General features: G+C 37.5%; 2 protein-coding genes across 2 annotated transcripts; one reads left to right on the top strand and one right to left on the bottom strand.

The window, feature by feature from the left end:
* Positions 1-13,675: 13,675 nt before the first annotated feature.
* Positions 13,676-17,715, top strand: LOC120265220 (protein FAR1-RELATED SEQUENCE 5-like). Its single transcript, XM_039273101.1, has 4 exons — positions 13,676-15,410; positions 15,643-15,863; positions 17,365-17,421; positions 17,602-17,715. The coding sequence occupies exons 1-4, from the start codon at positions 13,676-13,678 to the stop codon at positions 17,713-17,715; spliced, it is 2,127 nt and encodes a 708-aa protein (XP_039129035.1).
* Positions 17,716-18,848: 1,133 nt separating this feature from the next.
* Positions 18,849-20,587, bottom strand: LOC120265721 (cysteine-rich repeat secretory protein 8-like). Its single transcript, XM_039273676.1, has 2 exons — positions 19,832-20,587; positions 18,849-19,717 (listed from the first exon to the last, which is right to left on the bottom strand). The coding sequence occupies exons 1-2, from the start codon at positions 20,524-20,526 to the stop codon at positions 19,114-19,116; spliced, it is 1,299 nt and encodes a 432-aa protein (XP_039129610.1). The 5' UTR covers positions 20,527-20,587; the 3' UTR covers positions 18,849-19,113.
* Positions 20,588-23,837: the final 3,250 nt, after the last annotated feature.

Below are 23,837 nucleotides of genomic sequence, written 5' to 3'. Positions count from 1 at the left end.
GCTTTAGCGAAGTCTACCTTGAGAATATGTCCATTCAGTCTTCTTTTGTGGATGCTGAACATAGCTTCCTCCGCCATCGCAATATTATCCAATATACACCTCCCCTTGATAAAAGCAGATTGCGCATGGCCAACCAAGGAGTCCATAACCGTGCTAAGTCTCGTGGCCAGAATCTTGCTGATAATCTTCAAAGAAGAATTAATCAAGCTGATGGGACGGTAGTCCCCCGGTGTAAACGGACTCACCACCTTGGGAATGAGCACAATGCTGGCCCAATTGATTCGCTCTAAGTTTGCCTTGCCAGCATAGAAGTCCTCACAGAGTTGCACAACCTCCCCTTTTACAATCTCCCAATATTTTTTTAAAGAAAAACATAGGGAAACCATCTGGCCCCGGGGCTTTGTCGCTTCCCAAGTCGAAGACCTCACCTTTCACTTCCTGTAGAGTAAATAGCCGCTCAAGAGAGGATAAATCAACAGTGGCTTTGTTTTTCAGAAGATTGCCAAGGTCCACCTTGAAGCGAAAAGATCTTCATTGTCCAAAAAGATCCCTAAATCGCTGCTCAAAAACTTTCCCAATATCCTTGGCATCAGTAAAGGAATCGGATCCCAATTTGATGGACGTGATAAAGTTGATATTTTTCCTCCCATTTGCCACTGAATGGAAGTATTTAGTGTTCTCGTTCCCCTCCCTCAACCATTGTATCCAGGATCTTTGTTTCCAATAGACTTCCTCTTGTCTATGAATATCCGCTAAGCTCTCCTTCAACCCGCGCTCTTGAATAAATTCACTAGAGCTAAGACTCCTGGATTCTTTGATGACATCAATTAACTCGAGGTCGTGTAGCAGCAAAAGCTTCCGGAGTTTAATGGATCCAAAACTCTCCTTAGCCTAACTGCGGAGCTGGTCCCTGAGCCACACCAATTTATTAGCCAGGACAAAAGCGCCGCAACCAATGGGCTTGAATCCCCCCTACCACAAAGACATCAAATCAGAGAAACCTTCCACCGTGGTCCAGACAATCTCAAAGCGGAACAATCTAGGAGTCGCACAATGCATCCCCACCTCTAGTCTGATTAGGACGTGGTCCGATCCCAGTCTAGGAAGGCAATTCTGAATTATCCTTGGGAAATGATCTGCATAGGCCCTATTAACAAGAAACCTATCCAACTTAACCCAGACAGGGTTCTCCTGCCCATTTGTCCACGTAAACCTTCTTTCAATCGCCGACGGTTCATGTAGACAGAGATCGAACAGCATAGTGTTTGCATCCCGAATGTCCACTAAATTTGGATTCCCCCCCCATTTGTCCTCTAGCGCAAAAATAGCATTAAAATCACCACAAATCACCTAAGTCATTTCTAGGTCGCCACAACAGCCCTTAAATTCTTCCCAGAAATCCCGCTTTAGATTTCGCGCATTCGGACCATAGACAGTGGTACATCTCCAAATGAGGTTGTCCTTCTTAGAAACAAAGTCTACAGATAAGTAGTAAACACCCCTCCTAACCACAGTACCCAAAAGGAGCACACTGTTCCACCCTATAATAATGCCTCCAGATGACCCTAACGGTAGAAGAAAAGCAAATTGGTTTAAACGAGGTCCTCCAATCTCTCTCCACTTTGCGCCTGATAAATCCTCGAGTTTGGACTCTTGTAAACAGCAAACATCTGCAAAATGGGATTCAAAAAATCTTTAACCAGGAAGCGTTTAGCAATCTGTCCATACCTCTAACATTCAAAGTTATAATATTCATTAACAACTAACTAGTTACCGCGGACCTCCGAGGGGGTCTCCGCCTTCTCTAGATTAGAGATAACACAAGTCAAGGAACGTGTCTTTTCTACATTACGAATATAATCAATACATTCATCCAAATGAGAAACAGAACCATCAAATGATATACCACATGCATTACAGTAGCTAGCAATTTGAGCATTGGACCAATCGGAAATAAGCAGAGGCATAGAAGGCATACCTTTTGCTGACTCATCCTGCATGGCTTTCTTCTTGGTCGATCTAGGCGACTCTGCCACATAACCCGCCTCCTCGTTCCATCTGGATGATGGCTTTTTGTGACGCTCGCTTGGGAGCTTTAGTGGACGGCGAAGAGTTCCCCTCCTTTAACCCAGGTAATAGTTCTTGAATCGATCTTTCAAACTCATATATAGAGTCATCAGAATCAAAATCATCTTCACGTTCTTCTATGACCGATGCATGATATTGCCAAACCTCCCCTGATACTCGTCTTGTGAACTGAAACTGGAGCAAGAACCCAAACATTGGCTAAGAATTGCCATTGAAAGCCCTCCAGCGGAACCGACGTAAGCCTTGCTTGACCATCCAAAACATCCACCAACTCTAATAAAGGCCCAGGTTCCCCCAATGAGCATTTAACCGACTCCCCCTCATTCATCATCCCAGATCCATGCATATGATCAGGAAAAATCCCCTCTTCTACCAGTTCACTAGAAAGCCCAGTCACAACAAGCCCGTCACTGTCCAGAACAGGCCCTGATTTTGGCCAGCTAGCATCCACCAATGAAGTCCCGGGCTTCCCACTTTGGCCCACAATCACCCCTTTATAATTGGCCCGGCCCAAGTTAGACCTAGCTACACCTTCAACAAAAGGATCCAGACCAAATCCACTCCCCTCCACTCCATACGCTGGGCCGCCATTATCTCTCAGCCAATTTCCAAATCTAATGGATCCAAAAAACCCATGAGCGAGCCAGCACCTTTCTACCCAGCCTTCGTCTTCTGCCACGTGGGAGCAACAACCTCGGATTTTTCGAATCCCACTTTAAAACCATTAACCTCGGACGACATTAACTCCTTGTCAAACCTAGTACCTCCGTGATCAGACCCTAAACCTTTACAAGCCACCCATTTCTCGACACCGAGTCTCTTCGACTGCAGCACCGCCAAACTAGCTCTCGTCTCTTCCTGCCTCTTCTTCTTCGTACTGTCATTCGAATGTCTAACGGTCCTTCCCCGCACCTCGCTTCGACCCGTCGGTCCATGAACCAGCAGCCTCAGTGGTTCCATGGCACCGGTCACGTGGGAGCTCTGCTCCACCACGTTTACTTCAACCCTCCAGGAACCACCAGGTCGTCCAACGTGGGAGCCTCGCTCAACCAATGCCGGTCTCTTCTCCACCTCCCTTCGAGTATCGATGTGACCCTGCATGGCCGAACGAACCTCGTTCACATTACCGTCTGCCGGACCTCCTTACTAGTACCACCATGGACCTCTTCATCATCAGGGCAGGAGCCATGCTCAACCAGCCCCTCCGATACTTCCAACCTTGGTACCTTTGAAGCTTGAATTCTAACCTCCCTTGCCGTACACTCCTGCTTGGCCTATCGCACCGACTGCACTAGACCACCCTCCCCCTCCTCTCCCACAGGATAAATCACCCAAGATCAGACCTCCGATACTTTGTTTGCTCTCCCCTGTCATCCGTCAGAAGCACCAGGTACTTGCGCATCCTTAGGCTGAGCTCCAACTCCACTGGTAGTGTCATCCCCGATCTCTGACGCACCAACGCCGACACGAATTGCTTATTGGTTTTAAACTCTTGCGACAACGCCACCAGCTCGCCCACCGTCTTTAGGACCTCCAATATCACACTCCAGCACCACCCATACAAAGGGAGGTTCCAAATACGTATCCACACTCCTTCTCTAGAAGCCCTGCTCACCGCCCCAAGCTCCGCCGACCAGGGAGCAAATCTCGCCGAGCAAGCCCCGTCCTTAGTCGAGAACTTGACTACATCTAGCTTGCAAACATCTTTCACGTCCGTCCGACTTTCTAATGGAACTAAATACGTGTTATCATTCAAGGAGGTTAACGGAGCTGGCAACGATTGATTGATAACAGAAGAAAGGACCTCGTTCAGACCAGCTTCCGTCACATATCTAGAAAGAATCGTGACAACTACCACCATGGCCAATTCCTCCCTCACTGCAATGATCTCCGGCGTCAACGAGAGAGAAAGGAATGAATGCAAGACCGATAACGGGCATGGTTCTAGCGCTCGCGTTGTTATTGAAATAGACGACTCCACAAGATTATTAGCATCCGGCTCCGACGATCGCTTTGTTCGAACATGAACTCTTTTCCTATTAGGACTCCGACAAGGTTCCTTTTTGCATTTCGCCGCTACATACCCTATCCCCGCACAGCGAAGGCACACAACTTAATGTCGGCACTCAGAGGTCTTGTGCGTCGTTGGGAAGCAACGACCACACGACTGCTCCCCCGGCGAGCGAGGCCATTTAGCACCAGTGATTGGTCTGGCCTTACTCTGCATCTTGCTCTTCATACTCTTCCTGCACCCCGTATCCCCCGAAGACGACCTTACAGCTTCCGCAAAAGTCTTCTCCTTCTTCGCAGCGCAGCCTTCCTCAACCGCAGATGGACCCTGAGGCTTCTCCGACGAGGAACCGCCAACCCACAGCTCCCCTAGGAGGCTCATTTTTTGTTGTGCTGTCTTATTCCTTCAGATATCTCCTTTTCATTCCTCCATCCGCTACATTGGCTTGACCAAAAAATTATTTGGAAGTATCATTAGAAAATGATGAAAGAGTTCTCATGTTAATGCTTCTGCTGCATATTAACTACCCACGTTTTTCCTTTTAACATTGGAAAAATATTAAAATTATTATTAAAATTTCTAACATCTAAACAAACAATTATGATAAGACACTTTTATTCTTGTTAGAGTTATTCACTCTCATTAATGCACGCAAGAATATCAAAAAAAAAATTAATGTTTACAAAACTCTTAATAATGACAAATAATGTAAATGTTTTTTTAATGTAACAATTAATATAAAATTGAGGGAGTATCTCGTAAAACAATTCTTTGAAAAAAAAAGAGAGGTTTAATTATACAATATTTTTGTGGAGATAGAAGCATGCCCCTCATTAGAGTAATTTTTTTATTTTTATTTTGTGAATTGAAATTAATCAAAACACAATTGAAACCATACTTAAAATTCACCTGCATGTTGCAAATTTAATGACTTCTCTAATGGCGTGATTGTTCCTAGTGATCAGGGACGGAATCAAGGGAGGGCTAGCAGGGGCTTCAGCCCCCCTCGGCACCGGAGTTGTTCTCTACTTGGCCGAAAAAAATACAAAATCAGCCCCCCTTCAGCCAACCAGCAGGCCCACCTCAGGACCTCCAAGCTTCGCTCCTCGGCCCGGCGGCTACATTCTAGGCCGGCCCTCTCTCTCCCTTATACTTCTCTCTCGCCCCCTCTCCCCGGCCCGACCCCCTCTCACCTTTACTTCTCTCTCTCTCTCTCTCTTCTCTCTCTCTCTCTCTCTATATATATATATATTCATAGATTTTTTTTATTTTTATTTTTTTAAATATCTATCTCTATCTTTAATTCTTCATTTTTTTTTATTTTTTTAAATATCTGTCTTTATCACTATATCTTCATATAGATTTTATTTTTATTTTTGGTAAATATTTTTTTAGGTTTTTATTTTTATTTAAAAACAAATCATTTGTTTACAAATTAATAGCTATAGTCTAAAATATAATGATATTTTTAAATATTTACAAAAAATTACTATTTAATCTATGGATATGTTATAAATTAATTTAAAAAACCAATTAATTTATATTATATATAAAATTATATTATTAGTAGAATTTTTTAAAAATTATTGTTTTGACACTTAATTTTTATAAATTAAAATATAAATTAACATTTAAAATAAATTTAAAAAATTATAAAAATTTTATTAATTGAATTTATGGGTGAATTAAATAGAACATGAATGATAAACTTTACAATGTGTTCGATTAAATGCCTCAATGAGTTAAAATATTGAAAATATCAAATATTAATATGCATCATAAATTTGTAATGTATTTATGTATAACTAAATAATTTTAGTGTTAAATCTATATAGCAAAATACATGATTGTCTATATTGAGAAAGAGGTTTTTGCAACTATTGACAATGAGGCGATTCTGCAATGTTTTCAAAAAAATGCAAACTCATCGTATTCAGTTATCTCCTTTGAGTAGACAGATGAGAGTTCTAGCTTGAGCGTGTGTAGATAAACGTTTTATGTTTTTGTAATTGATTTAATTAAATTTCACAATATCGCACTATTTTGTATTGAATACAATTATTATGTTGACTGAAATAGTTTTTTGACATTTTACTTTCAGCAACCCCTATGAATATGTCCTAGTTCCGTCCCTGCTGGTGATCGGTAGTTGATGAAGTGGGCTAGGATTTGGTTATGGGCCCTGTGCAAGCAAGCTCTCAAGCTCAACCCAGCTCTGTTCATTGAGCTTTACCAATATTGCTCTTGACATTCACTATATCTATCAGAGTATCAGGTCTTCTTGAGGCCACTGATATAATAGATATTATCACTCTTTATTGTTGAGAAATAATAAAAGTATGTATAGGTGGTTTGTCCACATTTTTGATAAAAAAAAAATAAAAAAAAACCATAAAAAAATAGTACAAACAAAAAATATAGATAAGAATGCAAAAAAATTATATAAATTAGGAAATTACACCTTCTCCATTAGTAATGAGAAGGTAGGTTGTAATATATCAATGAAATGGTCTAATGCACTGCATGTGTTGATGAGCTAGCCAGGTAATGATTTTAATTTACATAAATTAAGGAATGTTAAGACTATTCTAATGGCTAAGAATATTATTGTTCTGGTAAATGGGGATAATGAATACTGGCTTCAACTTGCGCATCTTAAATATAGAAACTTTAATATATGGTTTCATGCTAATTTTATTAATGTTTCTTAGTTTAAAAAAAATATATTGCGGAAGTATGCTGATAATCTCAAACTTAACCTATGGAATAGTATTTGTAATCTAACTAACTACTACTGATTTCTTAAACGGTCCAAGGCGGTTGAACCATAAATATGGACTGCCAATGGAATCTTTAAATATGGCTAATTTTTGGATAAGCAATACTGGATTTAGCAATTTGTTTGGGGGTGATTTAGACTGAAAAATAGCTTTTAGAATTAGCTTTTAAAGCATCTCCAATCTTGCGTTATTTCTGTGTAATGCGAATAAATTTGGCGCAGGTGGCCTTAAACCAAGATCTAATTTTTATGCCAAATCACCAAATTGCTACAATGAAATGCAAAATAACTGTATGTCACTGTAGCTGTCACGCCCCGAGCCCGAGGCTTTGACAAACGGCCGTATACCCATAAGGTCGAGACCCAATGGACATACAAGGCCTCAATATCTGTCTCACAAAAATAAGATATAATAAGGTACTAACATCACAAGAACATAAGAATTTAAGGGATACAATAACTAGGTTCACAACTAAGATTCATGAAAAATAAAAATGCAAGGTTCAAAGCTTAAACAAATAACAGTTCGAGGTTCACAACAGAAAGACTATTTACATGATAACCAACTGGTGTTCGCTCAACGGTCCCCGCTAAGCTATCCACCACACACTTACTCCTGATCTGAAAAATATAAGAACCACTATTTATGAGCTTGACAGCCCAGTAAGCAACCACTAAAAATATAAGGATGTCAAAACTCAATAATTTCACAAAACATGCTTAAGTGTAATATTGTACAATAAGTATCAGAAATAAAACTCAGAAGCAGAAATAAAACTCAGAATTAAGAGTATTTCAATAAGCAAAATTTTTCAAGCAAATAAGTGTACTTGTCCCCCAATTAACTAATGCCGAAAACAAAACCAAAGAATTCATGTATTTAAACAAAGTGACCCGAGTCGGATTGCCAGAGTTCATTTATTTACCCTCGATGACCCCAGCCAGATTATCAGAGGCCGTTATTATCCACCGACGTAACGGTGCGAAACTAGTTTCTTATCAGAGTCAGAAATGTATGTCGACATGGTCAGTGTTTAACCCCGAGTGACAGGGTTATTGCAAAGTTAATTTGGGGACTATACGTCAGTATATCGAAATAGGTCATATCCAAAAATCATTGTCAATGCAAAAATAGAGAAAATTCAGTGATCTCCTTTTTCTAATAAAAATAATTCCAATTATTAAAATAAAATGATGCTACATGTAATCAGAGTAATTAGAATTAAATTAAGCATGTGACAAAAATAGTTAATGTAAGAAATCAACTAAGATTAATGATCATGATTCCGTAACCATGCATCTTCTAGAAATTCAGAGTAAATCAAGTTTAATAATATAATATATCATTAAAGTAATGGCTGTAAAATAAATTTTAAATCCGTAATCAATTACATAGAGAATCAAATAAGTAGTAATTAAATAATTACAAATCTATGTTTTGAAATAATGATAGATACAATATTTTAAATCCCAAAACATTTAAATATAATATCATGAATGGTTTTAATAATAAAATCCAAAGTTATTAAATAATTATATCGATGATTTACGGTAATCAGAAATTATACATATACAGGTTTATACTTGATTTACTTACCTGGAAAATCCCCAAGCTATAGAACCCACTTGAACACTAAAATCAGAATTCGAACAAAGGCCCTAAAACATGAACATTACACTTTGACTTAGATATCCCAGCTTAAATAAAACACAAATCATTAACTAGCAATTCACAGGGCTTTGAGATACTAAACAAGCAAGTTTCAAAAATAATCTATGACCAAGGTCAACCCTGCCAAGAAAATAAAATTATAGTTGCTAAACATTTAACTTCTATTCCTAATAGGACTATACTAAGAATTAATTCTCATAATGACAGTAAAGCTTATAGCTTATAACCACCAACCACTACAGCATGTATATATGTACATCTACATCCACAAATAATTGGACGTGGTGACAGGACTGGAGAATCATTCCAACATTCATTTAATATATATATATATATATGCATGTAACAAGAATGCCAGGCTTTAACTAAATATGTGCATTCAATGGATAGCATGGTTATCCTTAACCTAACAATAATCCTATTGACAAATTATACTTTGAACATACAATGCCATTGCTAGAATTGCTTTCCAGAAACTTTTCCATTCTTCCATCAATCATTAGTCAACAATAAAATTAAGCAACCAACATACTAACATCAATGTAAAATCCTGACAATTATGCAATACGTCTAATTCCCATAAAAACCCACTTTTCAATTCTAAACACTGAAAATAGTTAAATCCTAAGAAAATATCAAGACATACAAACTCTTATGCACATACAGTATGATCTATCGATTCAATGGATTCGAGTGTCATAACCATTTAAGAAAGGGAAAATACCTGATTACTTTTGAAGGGTAAAACCAGGTACTCTTCTGACTACTCTTCAAACCCTAGAACCATTTAAACCAAAAAGGAAACCCTAAGAATTACATAATCAAAACAAGAACTAAAATAAATAGATCAAAGAAGGGAAAAAAAGGAACCTACCACGAATACTTCTAGATGAGCACTCGACACGGAGGATTTCCTCGCCCTTGCTACACACTCCCAAAGTTGAACAACGAGCGAAAGACGTAGGCTACAAATTATCTAATTTTAGGAATTTTATTTTATCCCGTAACCACTTGCGGTTGCCAGGAACGTGGGGGCTCACGATCCCTGAAAGATAAGCTTGGTTTGAGAATTTTAAATTAGATATTTTTTTTATGAAAAGAAATTAAATATACAAGTGGGGTCCATAGTAGCTAGCACTATTTATTATTATTATTATTTTCATTTTTTGTTTTTTGTTTTTATTTTTTTTTCTAATTTTCTGTTTTTCTGTTTTTTATTTATAATTTCATATTTTAATCAAATTAATTAACTTTGTGATTTAAGTTTATATTTTTTAATTACTAAAAATAAAAAAAATTTAAAAATAATACATGAAATATTAATTCATTAAAATTAAGAAAAATTACACAAACAATAAAATAAAAACATAAAAAATAGTTCAAATAAACATTGTCATCAATAGCAATAAAAAAAACCACAACGCTCTTTTAGAATTAAAATTGATTAAATTTGTTAACCGTATGAATATATAAATTATGAAGTGGGAAAAGTATTATTAGAATATTCGGTTTTAGAGTTAAAAATAGAGTTGACGATTGGGGAAATTTTCACTATAAAAGCTATATTTTTCTGTGTTGAAGCTACAAATAAAGTTTTGGGTTTGAGATAGTTTTAACTTTGATAAAAATAATCACTGGGTATGGTTTCTTGCAGCTGCTTTATCCATAATCTCAAATGTGGTGCATAATTATGTTAACCAATGCCTTGATGCTGAGAATTAGGTGGATTAGCAAGTGCTTTGGAGGATCCCTGTTGCTCCTCCAGTGAAAATTAACATTCATGCATATGTAGGTTGTTCCACTATTGTCCCAACATATGAAAGCTTTTATAACTTAATATTGGTCCCTGAATGATGTGCCTGGTTTGTGTACTAGATGTAGAAACAACTGAGCTAGCACATCATTTAGAATTGCAAGCTCAGCAGGAAATGTTGGGCTTTATTTGAGAATTTCGCAAGTACTCAACTCAATGAGACAGTTGATTTTGCTCAAGAGTCTTGGTTGATTAAATAATGGAATTCGAGGTTGGGTAGTCAAACCTTTAAAGGACTATCGGCAATTAGTGCATACAGGATCTGGAAGGCAAGATGTGACATGGATTTCAACTTGAAAATCGCCACTGAAGCCTAAATCTTTCAACAAAGCATATGCATGATGCAGTATTAGAGATTATGCAAGAAGGACAAGGGATAATATTTAGGAGCTTCTCGCAAACTCTCACAATTCCTATTCTATTTCAATTTTATGTACTGATGTTTCCTGGACTGATAGGGAGTTGCCTTGTGGTTTAGGCCGCTAATAGACACTGTCAAAGATTTAAGCCTAGCAGCTGAAGTGGCTGCCATTGGATTTGCATTGGAGAGATGCTAAGAATGGCCACTAAACCCAAGCCGCATAGTGAGCACTTGTCCAACTGTTGTTCATCTTTTAATTAGCGAATGGGGGAGGTTTGTGATAGGGCTTTGGCGTCACACCCTTGGCGCGGGCGTGATAAGGCCAGATGGAGCCGGGAGTGGTTATTCCATTCCCTTATACCGTTTTTCAACACATCTGTACGGTCAGATATTTTACTCGGGCGTGATCTGGTTTCATGACCGAGAGCGGCGTAGCGACCCGCTCAACTGGCAAGACTTAGAAAATATCGTTCATCATCCATATGAGCAGACGCATACTAGCGGAGACTGTCTCTCGATCAGTAGGGGCGATTATCAAGACATTCGTGGCGGATGCGCAACGATTATCTAGCGCTGTGGACAGACGGAAGACAAGAGTGGGAAGCACATAGTGATGACGGACCCCGGCTATTCGGAGTGTAGCCATTGGATGGTGAACACATTTCATCATTTTCCCTTCGGCTATGAAATCCAGAAAATCACATTGGAGTTTATCTCTAGAGACAGTAATGGGCTTGCAGATACTTAAGCCAAAATATGGTAGACAAAATAATAGGCTTTCTTTGTTTCATAGTGGACTAGACCTCCCAAGGTGGTTTGTGGAGGTTACTGTCATGTCTGTAATTCTGTTTTTGATTTTGAGTATTGTGGACCTTAATTAGCTATTTCTAGCTCCCCTGTCCACAAAACTTTCTTATCTCCTTTGCAAATATATATATTTTTATAAAATAGATAAACAACGAATGCATTAAAAACAAATCAAAAGCTTACAAAAATCAAACAAAATAAGAAGAAAAATATGAAAGAATAACAACCAAATAACAAACAGCAACCACAAGAAGTGGTTGAGCAAAAAAAATGGAAAACATAATAAACAACACCACAGCATTTTGCAAATATCTACCCTTTTTGTAACAGTATCAAGAACAAGTTGGTTCTTTACAATGAAAACAAATATCATGTTTTATACGCATATAAGTGAGAAGGTAGACGACTTAAATAAAAGTAAAAATAAAAAATTATTCTAATAATACAATTATTGTAAGAGGCCAATGTATATTGGACCCATCTTTAGTTTCAAAACATTCTTATTTAGTTTAGTACCGCATTATCTATTACAAAGCCTTCACCCATTTTATATATGCCACTGTTTATTAGCCATAAACTTTAGTTTTGATGCTTACACAAATGCACATTTTATGTTATAATGCAATTTTTTTTTGACATTTTAAAATGCATATGGCTGGTCATAGGGCAATCTAGCTAATTAAAAAAAACAAAAATTGGGCTCTCTACGGCATCTTTCTGTTTCTTTTGTTCGATTTGATGGCTGGTCATAGTGCGTCATTGTTTCCATTATCTGTATCCAGTTTAGCTTTGTGTTCTTCCCCTTATTAATAAAATAGCCTCAGTTGAGGTTTTCTTTTTAATATATATATATATATATATATGGGGTTACATCTCCTAGGGACGTCCCCGAATCCATATCTGGGGATGTCCCTAGGGACCGTTGGATCAAATGATCCAACGGTTCCCAGAAAAACAAGTTACACTTAAATCATTACATTTAAATCAAAACGAGACTGATCCATTTCCTCCACCCATCAACGACGCCTCCATCATCTCCACCACCGTTTCCCGTCTTCTCCACCAACACTGCCTCCTCGTCGTCTCCATCTCCTCCACTAGTGCCCACACATCAACGACGCCTCCCATCATCTCCACCAACGCCTCCACCAGCACCCACCCATCAACGATGCCTCCCATCGTCTCCACCACCGTCTCTCGTCTTCTCCACCAACGCTGCCTCCCCGTCGTCTCCATCAACGCCAACGCCTTCTCTGGTGTCAAGGTTTAGATCCATCTCTCTATAGATCAACCGATTTCTTTTTGTTGTTCTTCTTTCTCGAAGCACTGATTTGGGAGAAATGATGTTAATTTTGAGATCATTTGAATATTTGATTCGGTGTTTTAACTTTTGTTTAAGAACTATTGTTTTTCTTTTGCTCTGTTTAATGAGCATTGTGACAGACCAAACATGTATTTTTTTCATGCTAACATGTTTTCAGGAAGTTATATAGATAAAAAAGGAGGCAGTGAAGATGGTTTTGCTATTAAAATCAAAGCATTTTGCCATAAATTAATGAGATGTTGTGAATCAAGACAAGATTGCAGTTGCCTGAATGAAATAAAATACAAAAATTTATTGGGTAATTTTATTTTTATTCTCTGAATGGAAGTTTTCCTCGGTGTTTTAACTTTAAGTTTCATCGATTGTCCTAGATTTCCGAGTTTGATTTAGTCCATTAATTTCTAGGGTTCCAAAATTTCACCGAAAGATTTAAAATTTAAATTTTTTTTTCTTTTCCTTTATTTAGATATGTATCTATGATTTCTTACCTAATCTTAGAATTTTGGTTTGTTGAAACTGTGAAAAGTGGCTGATTAGTGTGCATGAGAATTTAATTTTTTGTTTGCATGAGAATTTTACTAATGTCTCAAATGATGGTTCTGTGCAAGATTACTGACTAACATTCTAAAGCCATATTTATGCAAATATAATTTTTAATTTATTACTGGATCTTTAAACTATATTTCTCCTTTTTGTAATATTGATTGGGTGATATACAATGAATTTTCAAGAAGCTCAAGATCTCTATCTGATTTCCCATTTATTTCAATTATAAGCTTTAATATATTCTAACTAGTTGTAGTTTTCCTAATAGGATATCATGGCCGATACCACTGATGGGATAGATTTGAATGAGCTCGGGTTAAATGGAGAACGTGGTGGTCTAACACAAGAGAATGATAGCCAACAACTTGAAAATGAAGATGATTTGGTAACACAAGATGTTCAAGAATTGGCAATGAGTCCAAAGTCTCGAGATGGACAAGAATTAGCAGAAAACCCATTTGTTAGTATGGAGTTTGAGGATGAGGAGGAAGCATTTCGATATTATTTGGATTATGCAAAGTCCAGAGGTTTTGGGGTAAGAAAGGGTCACATGTATCGTTCATCTCGTTCTCAATTAATTACATGTCGACACTTTGTTTGTGATAAGGAAGGAGCCAAGTTGGTAGACAAAAGGCAACTGGGAAAAATTGTTCAAAGGCGTAGAGATACAAGGACAAATTGCCAAGCTCGGATGGTAGTGTCAAAAATGAAGAATGGGATATGGATAGCAAAGACCTTTGAAGATGTTCATAACCATCATTTACTAAGAACTCCCTCTAAGGTGATGAAGATGCGGTCTCACCAGCATATCAGTGTGATGTGTAGAAGTTTAATGGAGACATTGCATAAGAGTAGAGTGGGACCAAGCCAAATGTCTCGAATATTGAATGAAACACTTTCAAATACAGGGTCTGCATCTATTACCCCGAACGATTGTTCAAATCATTTGAGGGGAGTTCGAAGCAACAATATTGGGCAAGAATGCATGGCTATTGTTAAGTTTTTCAAGGAGAAAAAACTCAATGATGATTTTTTCTTTTTTGATATGGAGCTTGATGAGTTTAGTCAAACTAGATGTGTCTTTTGGGCAGATGGAAGATCTAGAGTTGCATATTCAGAATTTGGAGATGTCGTCGTTTTTGATACTACTTATCAAACAAATAGATTTTGTTTCCCCTTTGCTCCTTTTGTTGGAGTCAACCATCATAAGCAGTCCATTTTATTTGGTTGTACTCTCATGGTAGATGAAAAAGAAGAAAGTTTTTTATGGGTATTTCAAACATGGCTGAAATGCATGCTAGGGAAACATCCACAAACAATTATTACAGATCAAGATTTGGCTATGGGGAATGCTATTGCACATGTTTTTCCAAATTCTGTTCATCGGCTTTGCTCTTGGCACATTGGGAGAAATTCAATGAAGTATTTAGCAGATTTGAAAAGCAAAGATGGCTTTATGAGGGATTACACTAACTGGTTGCATCTTAGTGAATCGATTGAAGCATTCGAGGATAGATGGGGTGAACTTAAGGTAACATACAACATTGATGATAAACATTGGTTGAGTAGGATGTATGAAATTCGGAGCAAATGGGTTTCTCTATATTGGCAAGATACATTCACAACAGGAATGACCAGTACACAACGTAGTGAAAGTATCAACTCATTTTTTGATGGCTTTGTTAATGCACAAACCCCACTGGATGAGTTTGTTATGCAGTATGATAAGGCTTTGTTAGCTCTAAGAAATGTTGAAGAAAGTGAAGACTTCAAGACTTTGAATTCTATAGCTAACTTTTATACGGGTCATCCAATTGAGAGACATGCAGGAGAAGCATATACAAGAGCTGTGTTTGATACTTTTCAGGCAGAATTGCGAGAAAGTGATAGCATGCTTGCTGAATGCATTCGAGATGGGTCCGATAATGCTAAATATGCAATTTGCAATCATGTTGTTGTATTTGGCAAAAACTGTACTGAAGATGGGGAACCTTACGCAACGTGCTCGTGTAAGAAGTTTGAGAGAGAGGGCGTGTTGTGTTGCCACATATTGAAAATATTTAAAAAAAAAAGAGGTGCCGAAGATTCCCAAAAAATATATTCTACGTCGTTGGAGTATGGATGCAAGGTATTAGTCAAGTGTTATGATGGTTGAGACCCACAACAATGCCTTTACACCATTGATGAAGTGGAGTGCACAAAATATGTGTTTCTGTATTGCACAGAGTATATCATCTCTAGACATGTATGAGAAAATTATGCCTAAGCTAAATGACATATTTGAAATGGTTATTGAAAAGTCAAATGCACCAGAGCATTCATTAAGCACCAAGCAAAATGAGGAAAATCAAGAGGTTATTGGTTCATGTTCTTTGCCTACCTTCTCATGTGATAATGATGTTTATGGGTCACACGTTAGTATTCTTGATCCAAAACCTGTCAAGAGCAAAGGGCGGCCAAGAGTAAATACAAGGATTAAATCCGGAATTGACCTTCAATTATCAGCCAAGAGGAAAAGGACTTGTAGTAGATGTGGGGAAAAGGGTCATTACATGACCACATGCACATCTGAAAAGAGTTATTTGTGAATGCATGGTTATTTGTTATGGTGTTTTTAGTTTACTTCTATTAATGGATGTTGAATCTGTACCCTTTTAATATGAAAATTTTATTTTGTGTTTGGATCTATATATTTATCTGCGTCTTTAATTGATGTGCATTAGGAGATTTATTTGCTATATTGAATTTATTTTTCATTCTATCTTATGGATTTTCATATGCATTGTATATGATTCTCATTGGTCATATAGAGTAGCAGATTGGTTGCTTGAATTGGCCTCACAATGTTTGTAACAACTTCTATGCTAAGTTAATTCCATGTGAGAGATCTAATTTGATTGTCTGCATCTTTCAGTAGGTTATTACTGGACATTCTAATAGCATATATGTATATATGCTATTGCAAGATGGATGGTTGGTACCGGTGAAACCAATAGCATCAAATCAGTTACTGCATTTTACCCAGAAGAAGCTTCAGATTCTAATAGTGATATTTCACTATCCAAACCATTTTGTTTCTTTTAATTCTTAATTGGTTTTAAATATTAGGCTTCTGAACAAATTTTCAGTCAGTGTTGCAATGGAGGTTGTTCACTGATTTTTTTTTTTTGCTGTGATTGGCTCTGTTTTAATTTGGATTGACTATTTTTGGACTTAATTATTTGCAGGCTTGCAACGGATTCAGCTTAATCTGTGTTCCCCTCTATGACACACTAGGTAAACCATTTAAAGTCTCGGTGTTTTGTTTCAGTTAAAGTGGGAATATTTTTCTGAAAAGCTAGATAAATTGTTTGGCATTGTTTTTTTTTTTAATTATTATAACAGGATCGGGAGTTGTTGATTACAATATACATGCTGAAATCGCTTTTGTTAAATCAAGAATGTAACATCTAATTTCACTAAACAGGTAAATGGCTAAGACAGAAGCTGGCGAAGGCCACCTGGGTTGGCTGCAAAACTAATTGATTCCAAAGCTGCAAATGGTGATGGCTGATGAATTATATTGATTTTTGAAAAGTAGCCAAAGTTTCGTATTTTTATAGCAATCGTGTACTTTCATGACTGTATTAATCATAGAAAACCAACAACAAATTCTTCCTTTTACTCAGGATTTTGGCATCTTATTTTTCAATAATCATCTTGATTATGCAAGATCAATCAATACAGATTATTAAGATTTTGATAGCATCTGAAACTTTCATCAATTTTTTTATTTGTTAATAAACAGTTAACTATCCCCACTAAATAATCTAACAAGCAGAACATCATGCTTGTTGGCATTCCCTGTGGATTTTGACAACAGAAACTATGATATATGATGCACAGATTATGTTATCATCATATAAACAAATTACTTGCGAACGCTTCCATGTAAACCAATGTGTAACTTGTTAATATACACAGGTTGTTGCTCCTCGGAATATTTTTCGCTTGTTTGCTTCTGCCTTATCCCCCCTGAAGGTGATCAAGATAATGGCTACAAACTAAACTACAACTTGCTCGATCGTCATCAATGCAAGCGGGAAAAATCTTCATATCACACACTCGTCGTGTTCTCTGCGATTCATAAACATCCGAATTCAATCATATCCGTTATGAGAAAAAGCAATGAAATGCTCGATCATTGCTACTAATAAACAGGTTCTATCCGGCAAATTCATTCTTCGGGTTTGTCGTTGGAGCACCACCGATCAAGAATCACATGTCACTGCAGAGATGGAAGGTTTTTGTAGGACCAGGCCACCATTCTCTTAATCGATCATGTATGTTTTTACGTAAATCTTTCCAAAGATTCTTTTTCACTAATCAAGGCGGTATCAACATTCATCATTTTTATTACTTATTCATGCGAGAGTTTCCGTGAAACATAAATGAAATTGTCTCCCAAGTTTGAGTTGGATTCACTCGCAAAACCAAGTGGAAAAACTTCCATTCGGAGAATAAAAATAAAATTACCCAATAAATTTTTGTATTTTATTTCATTCAGGCAACTGCAATCTTGTCTTGATTCACAACATCTCATTAATTTATGGCAAAATGCTTTGATTTTAATAGCAAAACCATCTTCACTGCCTCCTTTTTTATCTATATAACTTCCTGAAAACATGTTAGCATGAAAAAAATACATGTTTGGTCTGTCACAATGCTCATTAAACAGAGCAAAAGAAAAACAATAGTTCTTAAACAAAAGTTAAAACACCGAATCAAATATTCAAATGATCTCAAAATTAACATCATTTCTCCCAAATCAGTGCTTCGAGAAAGAAGAACAACAAAAAGAAATCGGTTGATCTATAGAGAGATGGATCTAAACCTTGACACCAGAGAAGGCGTTGGCGTTGATGGAGACGACGGGGAGGCAGTGTTGGTGGAGAAGACGAGAGACGGTGGTGGAGACGATGGGAGGCGTCGTTGATGGGTGGGTGCTGGTGGAGGAGATGGAGACGACGGGGAGGCAGTGTTGGTGGAGAAGACGGGAGACGGTGGTGGAGGTGATGGAGGCGTCGTTGATGGGTGGAGGAAATGGATCAGTCTCGTTTTGATTTAAGTGTAATGATTTAAGTGTAACTTGTTTTTCTTGGAACCGTTGGATCATTTGATCCAACGGTCCCTAGGGATATCCCCAGATATGGATTCTGCGGACGTCCCTAGGAGATGTAACCCCTATATATATTAATGGTATATGTTCTATTTGGAAAAAAAAAAACCTTCTCACTTTCATCAGCAAAGCAAACTGCCAGATCCATGAACCGGAATTCATTGCTGATAAGTGCCATGTATTTATCATCCGATCTAATTGATATCTTTTATTCTTTGATAATTGGAAAGTCAAATCACTAGCATAAGAATCACCACACAATCAAAGCCAGATAATTAAGAAGCATGCATATCATTTCTGTAACTCAGCCTTCACCATAGCTAGAAGATACAAGAACAGGGGCCAACAATAGCAGCAATTCTAAAAATTCTAACTAGTTATTTCTAGCTGTTTAGACAAGCAAATTCACCATGTTTGGTGTGAGCACAAGCTGCACAACTCACATCATGTTCCACAACAAACAGAGCATGCAAATTAAACAAATTTTAAAGAAAAAGGATTGTTCTTCATTGACCCAGTTAACCCAATTTTGAGTTCAGACTTCAGACACATATTCAAAGGGACACAGTGGATATGATGGCCGTGTCGAAGAATGGAAAGGTCTCATACCTCAGAGTACAACTGCCGGAGAGATACCTCCACCCATTGGTAAGCTTGCATTCACAGGACACCTTATCCATCCCTCTTTGTAAGCATTGCATGCATCTTCCCTTACTAAGATCTCTACTGCACTGCACTAGAACATAGCTAGACAATGAACTACTAATCACTACTTTTCCAGCACTCACAAACTTTTTATTTTTCACTGCATCATTGATTAAACTCCTTGCTAGTTTCTCCGTAGCACAATCGGCATCAGCCGACACTTGTTCCACGCCGCATAATGTCCTATTAACGGTGTCCAACATCCCAAAGAACCTCTGGTTTGAGTATTTAACAAAGCATTTCTCATACCATTCAATTGCCTGTGCTTTGCTTGGACAGTCTTCTACTATGCTTCTACTAGCATCATTCAGGCAGCTCTGGCAATCGTCCCTTTTGTTTTGTAAATCTCCTCTGCAGAGTGCTAAGCCATAGAGCATGTTCCTTTTCTCCCTCACAATGGTGTAGAAGAACCCGGCCATCGCCGGAGCATTTTTGGTCAAGCTTGACAAAAGCCTGACAAGTCCTTGTGAGGCACCATTAGAAGAGAAGTTATTGCTTGAACAATAGCTCTGAGTGATGTATGTACTTGTTCCATTTAGATTCTGAAGGAAAGGTGTGGCTTCATACCTTATCCAACAGCTAGGAGCCAAAAACCTCCATCCTTTAGAACTAGTGCAACAAGCCTTGATATTTGCAAAGATGGTAGTCAAGCAATCACTGCATCCTTTACTCCTTAAGTCTGAAGAACACTGTGCCAGAGCATACAAGCTCTCAGATATGAAAGCTTGGGACTTGAACATGAGAGGCTGGGCTAGTGGAGCATCTTTCACCAATTGGGACACCACCTCCACTGGTCTTGATGAAGTGGTGTTCTCATTAACATTGATCATGGAGAAGCCATTAGTGTCTGGAAGTCCAAAGAAGTTGGTATCAGAGTAACGCAGCTCACAATAATCATACCATATGATTGCTTGTTTGGAGCTTGGGCAACTATCAATGATGTCTTTGATGGCTGTTTGAATGCAGGCTTGGCAGTTGTCTTTTGAGAGATCACCTGTGCAGAAGTAGAGGCCGAAGACGGTGGCCGGGGCCTTGCCGGCGGTTTCATTGATGGAAATGGATGATGAGGACTTGTCTTTGAGGGTGGATAAGAGGGTCTTGAGGTTGGTGGAGAAGGGGCTATTGTCTGTGTATCTGGTGGTGGCGCAGTTGGCCTTGATTGGCTTGAAAGTGAGAGTTGCCATGGCTGTGTTATGATAGATGAAGAGGAGAAAGAAGAGGTAGCTCAAAGCTTTGAAGTGATGAAGAAGATGAGAAGCCATTAGACCTCTTGGCTATTATTAAGTGTTTCTACATGGTTATATGGTAGTACCAAGTGGCTGTTAGAAGGGGAATCAACTGCCAATTCTCTTATTACATCGGTGGTATTAATAAGTAATTTTATGTTTAATTTTTCCTTAATTAATCTAATATTTTTTATTTATTATTATACGTTTGCTTTTCTTTTCCAAGTGGGTTTGGAGTTCTTCCACTACTTTAATATATAAAATTATCCTGAATATAATTAAACGTTTAAATATGAATTTTACTGGAAAAAATTAACATGTTTTTTAGTTATTCATGTAAGAATGTTTCATTGGCTTTGTAAAAAAACAATTTTTGACTGGAAAGACTAGGTCATTTGTTGTGTAATTTAATGTTTTTAATAAAATATGAAAGATCTTATATTAGAAAAAACTTCAATATCACTTATATTTTTTTTAATAAAAATAGATAAACCACAAATTTATCGAAAAAACAATAATACAAACAAGCACAGTACAGACAAATAAGTAAAGCGAATAACAGAAACTCTCACTAGAGGTAAGGCACAAAAACTACTAGGTGAAGCAATCTAGAAAAACACTAAGAAGAAGAAAACAACTTAGTAGATGAAAGCTATCATCAAGTAGCATAGGTCTACATAAACTAAGAGTAGTAAAGATCTACTGCAGAGCTAGATTAGGATCTGGGTTGCTGGAATTGTTTGAAACCCTAGCGCTGATGAATTTGAGGGAGCTTGATCTTTTGAGAAGTTTCATTAAGTGACTGCTAATCGTTGTCTGCTATAGTTGAGAACCACGAAAAAAGCATATTAACAATTTTAATCATTAAAGTGTAAGAAGGTAATGCCAAAAATTGAAATATGCTGTTATTTTGTCCAAGCCACATATTTCATAAAATAGCTCTAATGCATAGATCCCAAAGGGATTGGCATTGAGGTTGGAGGGAAGAAATCCAAGTGGTCTAGATCTTCGAAATGGAGGGAGGAGTGAGATGTATTTCGAATAATTGTGTGAAGAAGGACCAAATACGTGTTGAGTAAATACAATCAATGAAGAGGTGATCTACGGTCTCAGAGGCGCCGCCTTGTGACAGAGGACACAACTATTGGTGGCATTTAGAAAGTTGTATCCTTTTTTGAAGAGATTTGTGAGGGTGCGAAGTTTATCATTCCAAGCAAGCCAGCAAAATAAGGAAATTTTACTTGGGCATCTTATTTTACAAAATTGTGTATAAAGTGGACAGCGAGAACCTCCATTGACAAAAAACTTGTAAAAAGATTTGATCGAAAAGGTTCCACTTTTTTCCAAATGTCAAGTGTAAAAGTCTTCTTGATCACTAGAACAGTCTGGAATTGCTTCCAAAAAAGGTGATAACTCTTTAGAGGTAGTAGAGTGGAAAAGATTCTGTAGAGAGTTAAGTTGTTCAAAAAATTGGCGAACCGTGATCCATGGAGAAATATAGTCGTTGAAGAGAGAAGGCCAAAGGTCTTTCAAAGTTTTCCTCGAATACCACCTATCAAACCAGAGGTAGGTGTTGGTCCCATTTTTAATTGATTTTGAAATGCAGAAACTATAAGGAATCAGGGAGTGTACCTGCCAAAAAAAAAAAAAAAAAAAAAAAAAGGATTTATTCCTTCATGGTGAATGAAAGAGTGGGCCAGGAGGGTTTCTGAAAAAGAAGTAGTTATCTTTAATAATTTTGGCCCAATAGAAGTTAGGATTAGAAGTTATTTTCCACCATCATTTTCCAAGTAGAGTACAATTGAATTCCTTAAGGTTAAGGATTCCCCAACCACCCATGTTTCGGGGTCTGCAAATCTTTTTCTAGGCAACCAATCTGAAACCTTTAGAACTCAAATTTGGGTCTTTCCAAAGGAAGTCCCTTTGAATCCTGTCAATATCTTTAATCTCCCAGGCTGGGAGTTTGAACACAGACATTCAATAGACTGGAACAGTCGAAAGAACCGAGTTAAGAAGAGTTAAGAGACCACTTCTACAATATAACATTTGATTTTTCATTTCACTCGTTATTGATTTAAAGGTTTAAGGTTCTGATTTGTGTGTGTGTGTTTTTTTATTTTTTTTATTTACAAATAGGTGATAAATGCCCCCACTTAAGAATATAAGTAGACATGAAAATACACTAACTACAGTGGCTTAACAACATTTAGGAATTTATCATATCGGGCGGTCTAACATGTAGGCAATGAAGACCTACCACAGCGCCCAAAAAGATATATTAGAGACCATAAACCTATGATAGTAAATCTTCCCTGCCATATAACCATGAAAGGATGGAGAATATAGTTCCTCCCATAGAAGACTCACACGAAAATTTAGTGTACAGTGTTGTCACGCCCCGAGCCCGAGGCATTGACAAACGGCCGTATACCCATAAGGTCGAGACCCAATGGACATACAAGGCCTCAGGATCTGTCTTACAAAGATAAGATATAACAAGGCACTAACATCACAAGAACAAGAATTTAAGGGATACGATAACCAGGTTCACAACTATGATCCACGGAAACTAAAAGTGCAAGGTTCAAAGCTTAAACAAATAACAGTTCTAAGTTCACAAACAGAAAGACTATTTACATGATAACCAACTGGTGCTCGCTCAACAGTCCCCGCTAAGCTATCCACCACACACTTACTCCTGATCTGAAAAAGGATAAAAACCACTATTTATGAGCTTGACGACCCAAATGAAGCAAACCACTAAAAATATAGGGATCACAAAACTCAATAATTTCACAAAACATGCTTAAGTGTAAAATTTATACAATAAGTAATGTAAATAAAACTTGATTTCGAGTGTTTCAAACAACCATAATTTCTCCAAGTAAACGAGTATATATGTCCCCCAAATAACTAATGCCGGAAAACAAAAACCACGAATTCATATATTTAAACTCGGTGACCCGAGTTGGATTGTCAGAGTTCATTTATTTATCCTCGGTGACCCGAGCCAGATTTTCAGAGCCCGTTATTCTCCACCGAGCGGGAACGGTGCGAAACTAGTTTCTTATCGAGTCGAGTACGTGTCGACACCTGGCCGTGTTTAACCCCTGATGAGGGGTTATTGCAAAGTTAATTTGGGGACTACAGTGTTACTATGTCAAAAATATGTCGGGTCTAAAAATCATTGTCAATACAAAAAAATACGTAAATTCGGTGATCCCCTTTTTCTAATGAAAAATAATTCCAATTATTATCAAATAATAATAACTTAAACAAATAGATAATTGAAGTACAATATCTTCATAATCTAATCCATAAAAGCAATTAATGAATACAATTTACAT

The sequence above is a fragment of the Dioscorea cayenensis genome, chromosome 7, assembly GCF_009730915.1.
Source record: "Dioscorea cayenensis subsp. rotundata cultivar TDr96_F1 chromosome 7, TDr96_F1_v2_PseudoChromosome.rev07_lg8_w22 25.fasta, whole genome shotgun sequence".
Lineage (NCBI taxonomy): Eukaryota > Viridiplantae > Streptophyta > Magnoliopsida > Dioscoreales > Dioscoreaceae > Dioscorea > Dioscorea cayenensis.
This window is presented reverse-complemented; position numbering and strand designations above follow the sequence as displayed.

Excerpts from the sequence above, each read along its gene's own strand:
- LOC120265220 (XM_039273101.1), top strand. The coding sequence starts at position 13,676 with ATGGCCGATACCACTGATGGGATAGATTTGAATGAGCTCGGGTTAAAT. Across the intron at positions 15,864-17,364 it reads AGAGCAAAGGGCGGCCAAGA|GTTGTTGCTCCTCGGAATAT; the intron begins GTAAATACAAGG and ends TAATATACACAG. Across the intron at positions 17,422-17,601 it reads CTGCCTTATCCCCCCTGAAG|GTTCTATCCGGCAAATTCAT; the intron begins GTGATCAAGATA and ends ACTAATAAACAG.
- LOC120265721 (XM_039273676.1), bottom strand. The coding sequence starts at position 20,526 with ATGGCTTCTCATCTTCTTCATCACTTCAAAGCTTTGAGCTACCTCTTC. Across the intron at positions 19,718-19,831 it reads GCTCCTAGCTGTTGGATAAG|GCTTTTGTCAAGCTTGACCA; the intron begins GTATGAAGCCAC and ends AGGACTTGTCAG.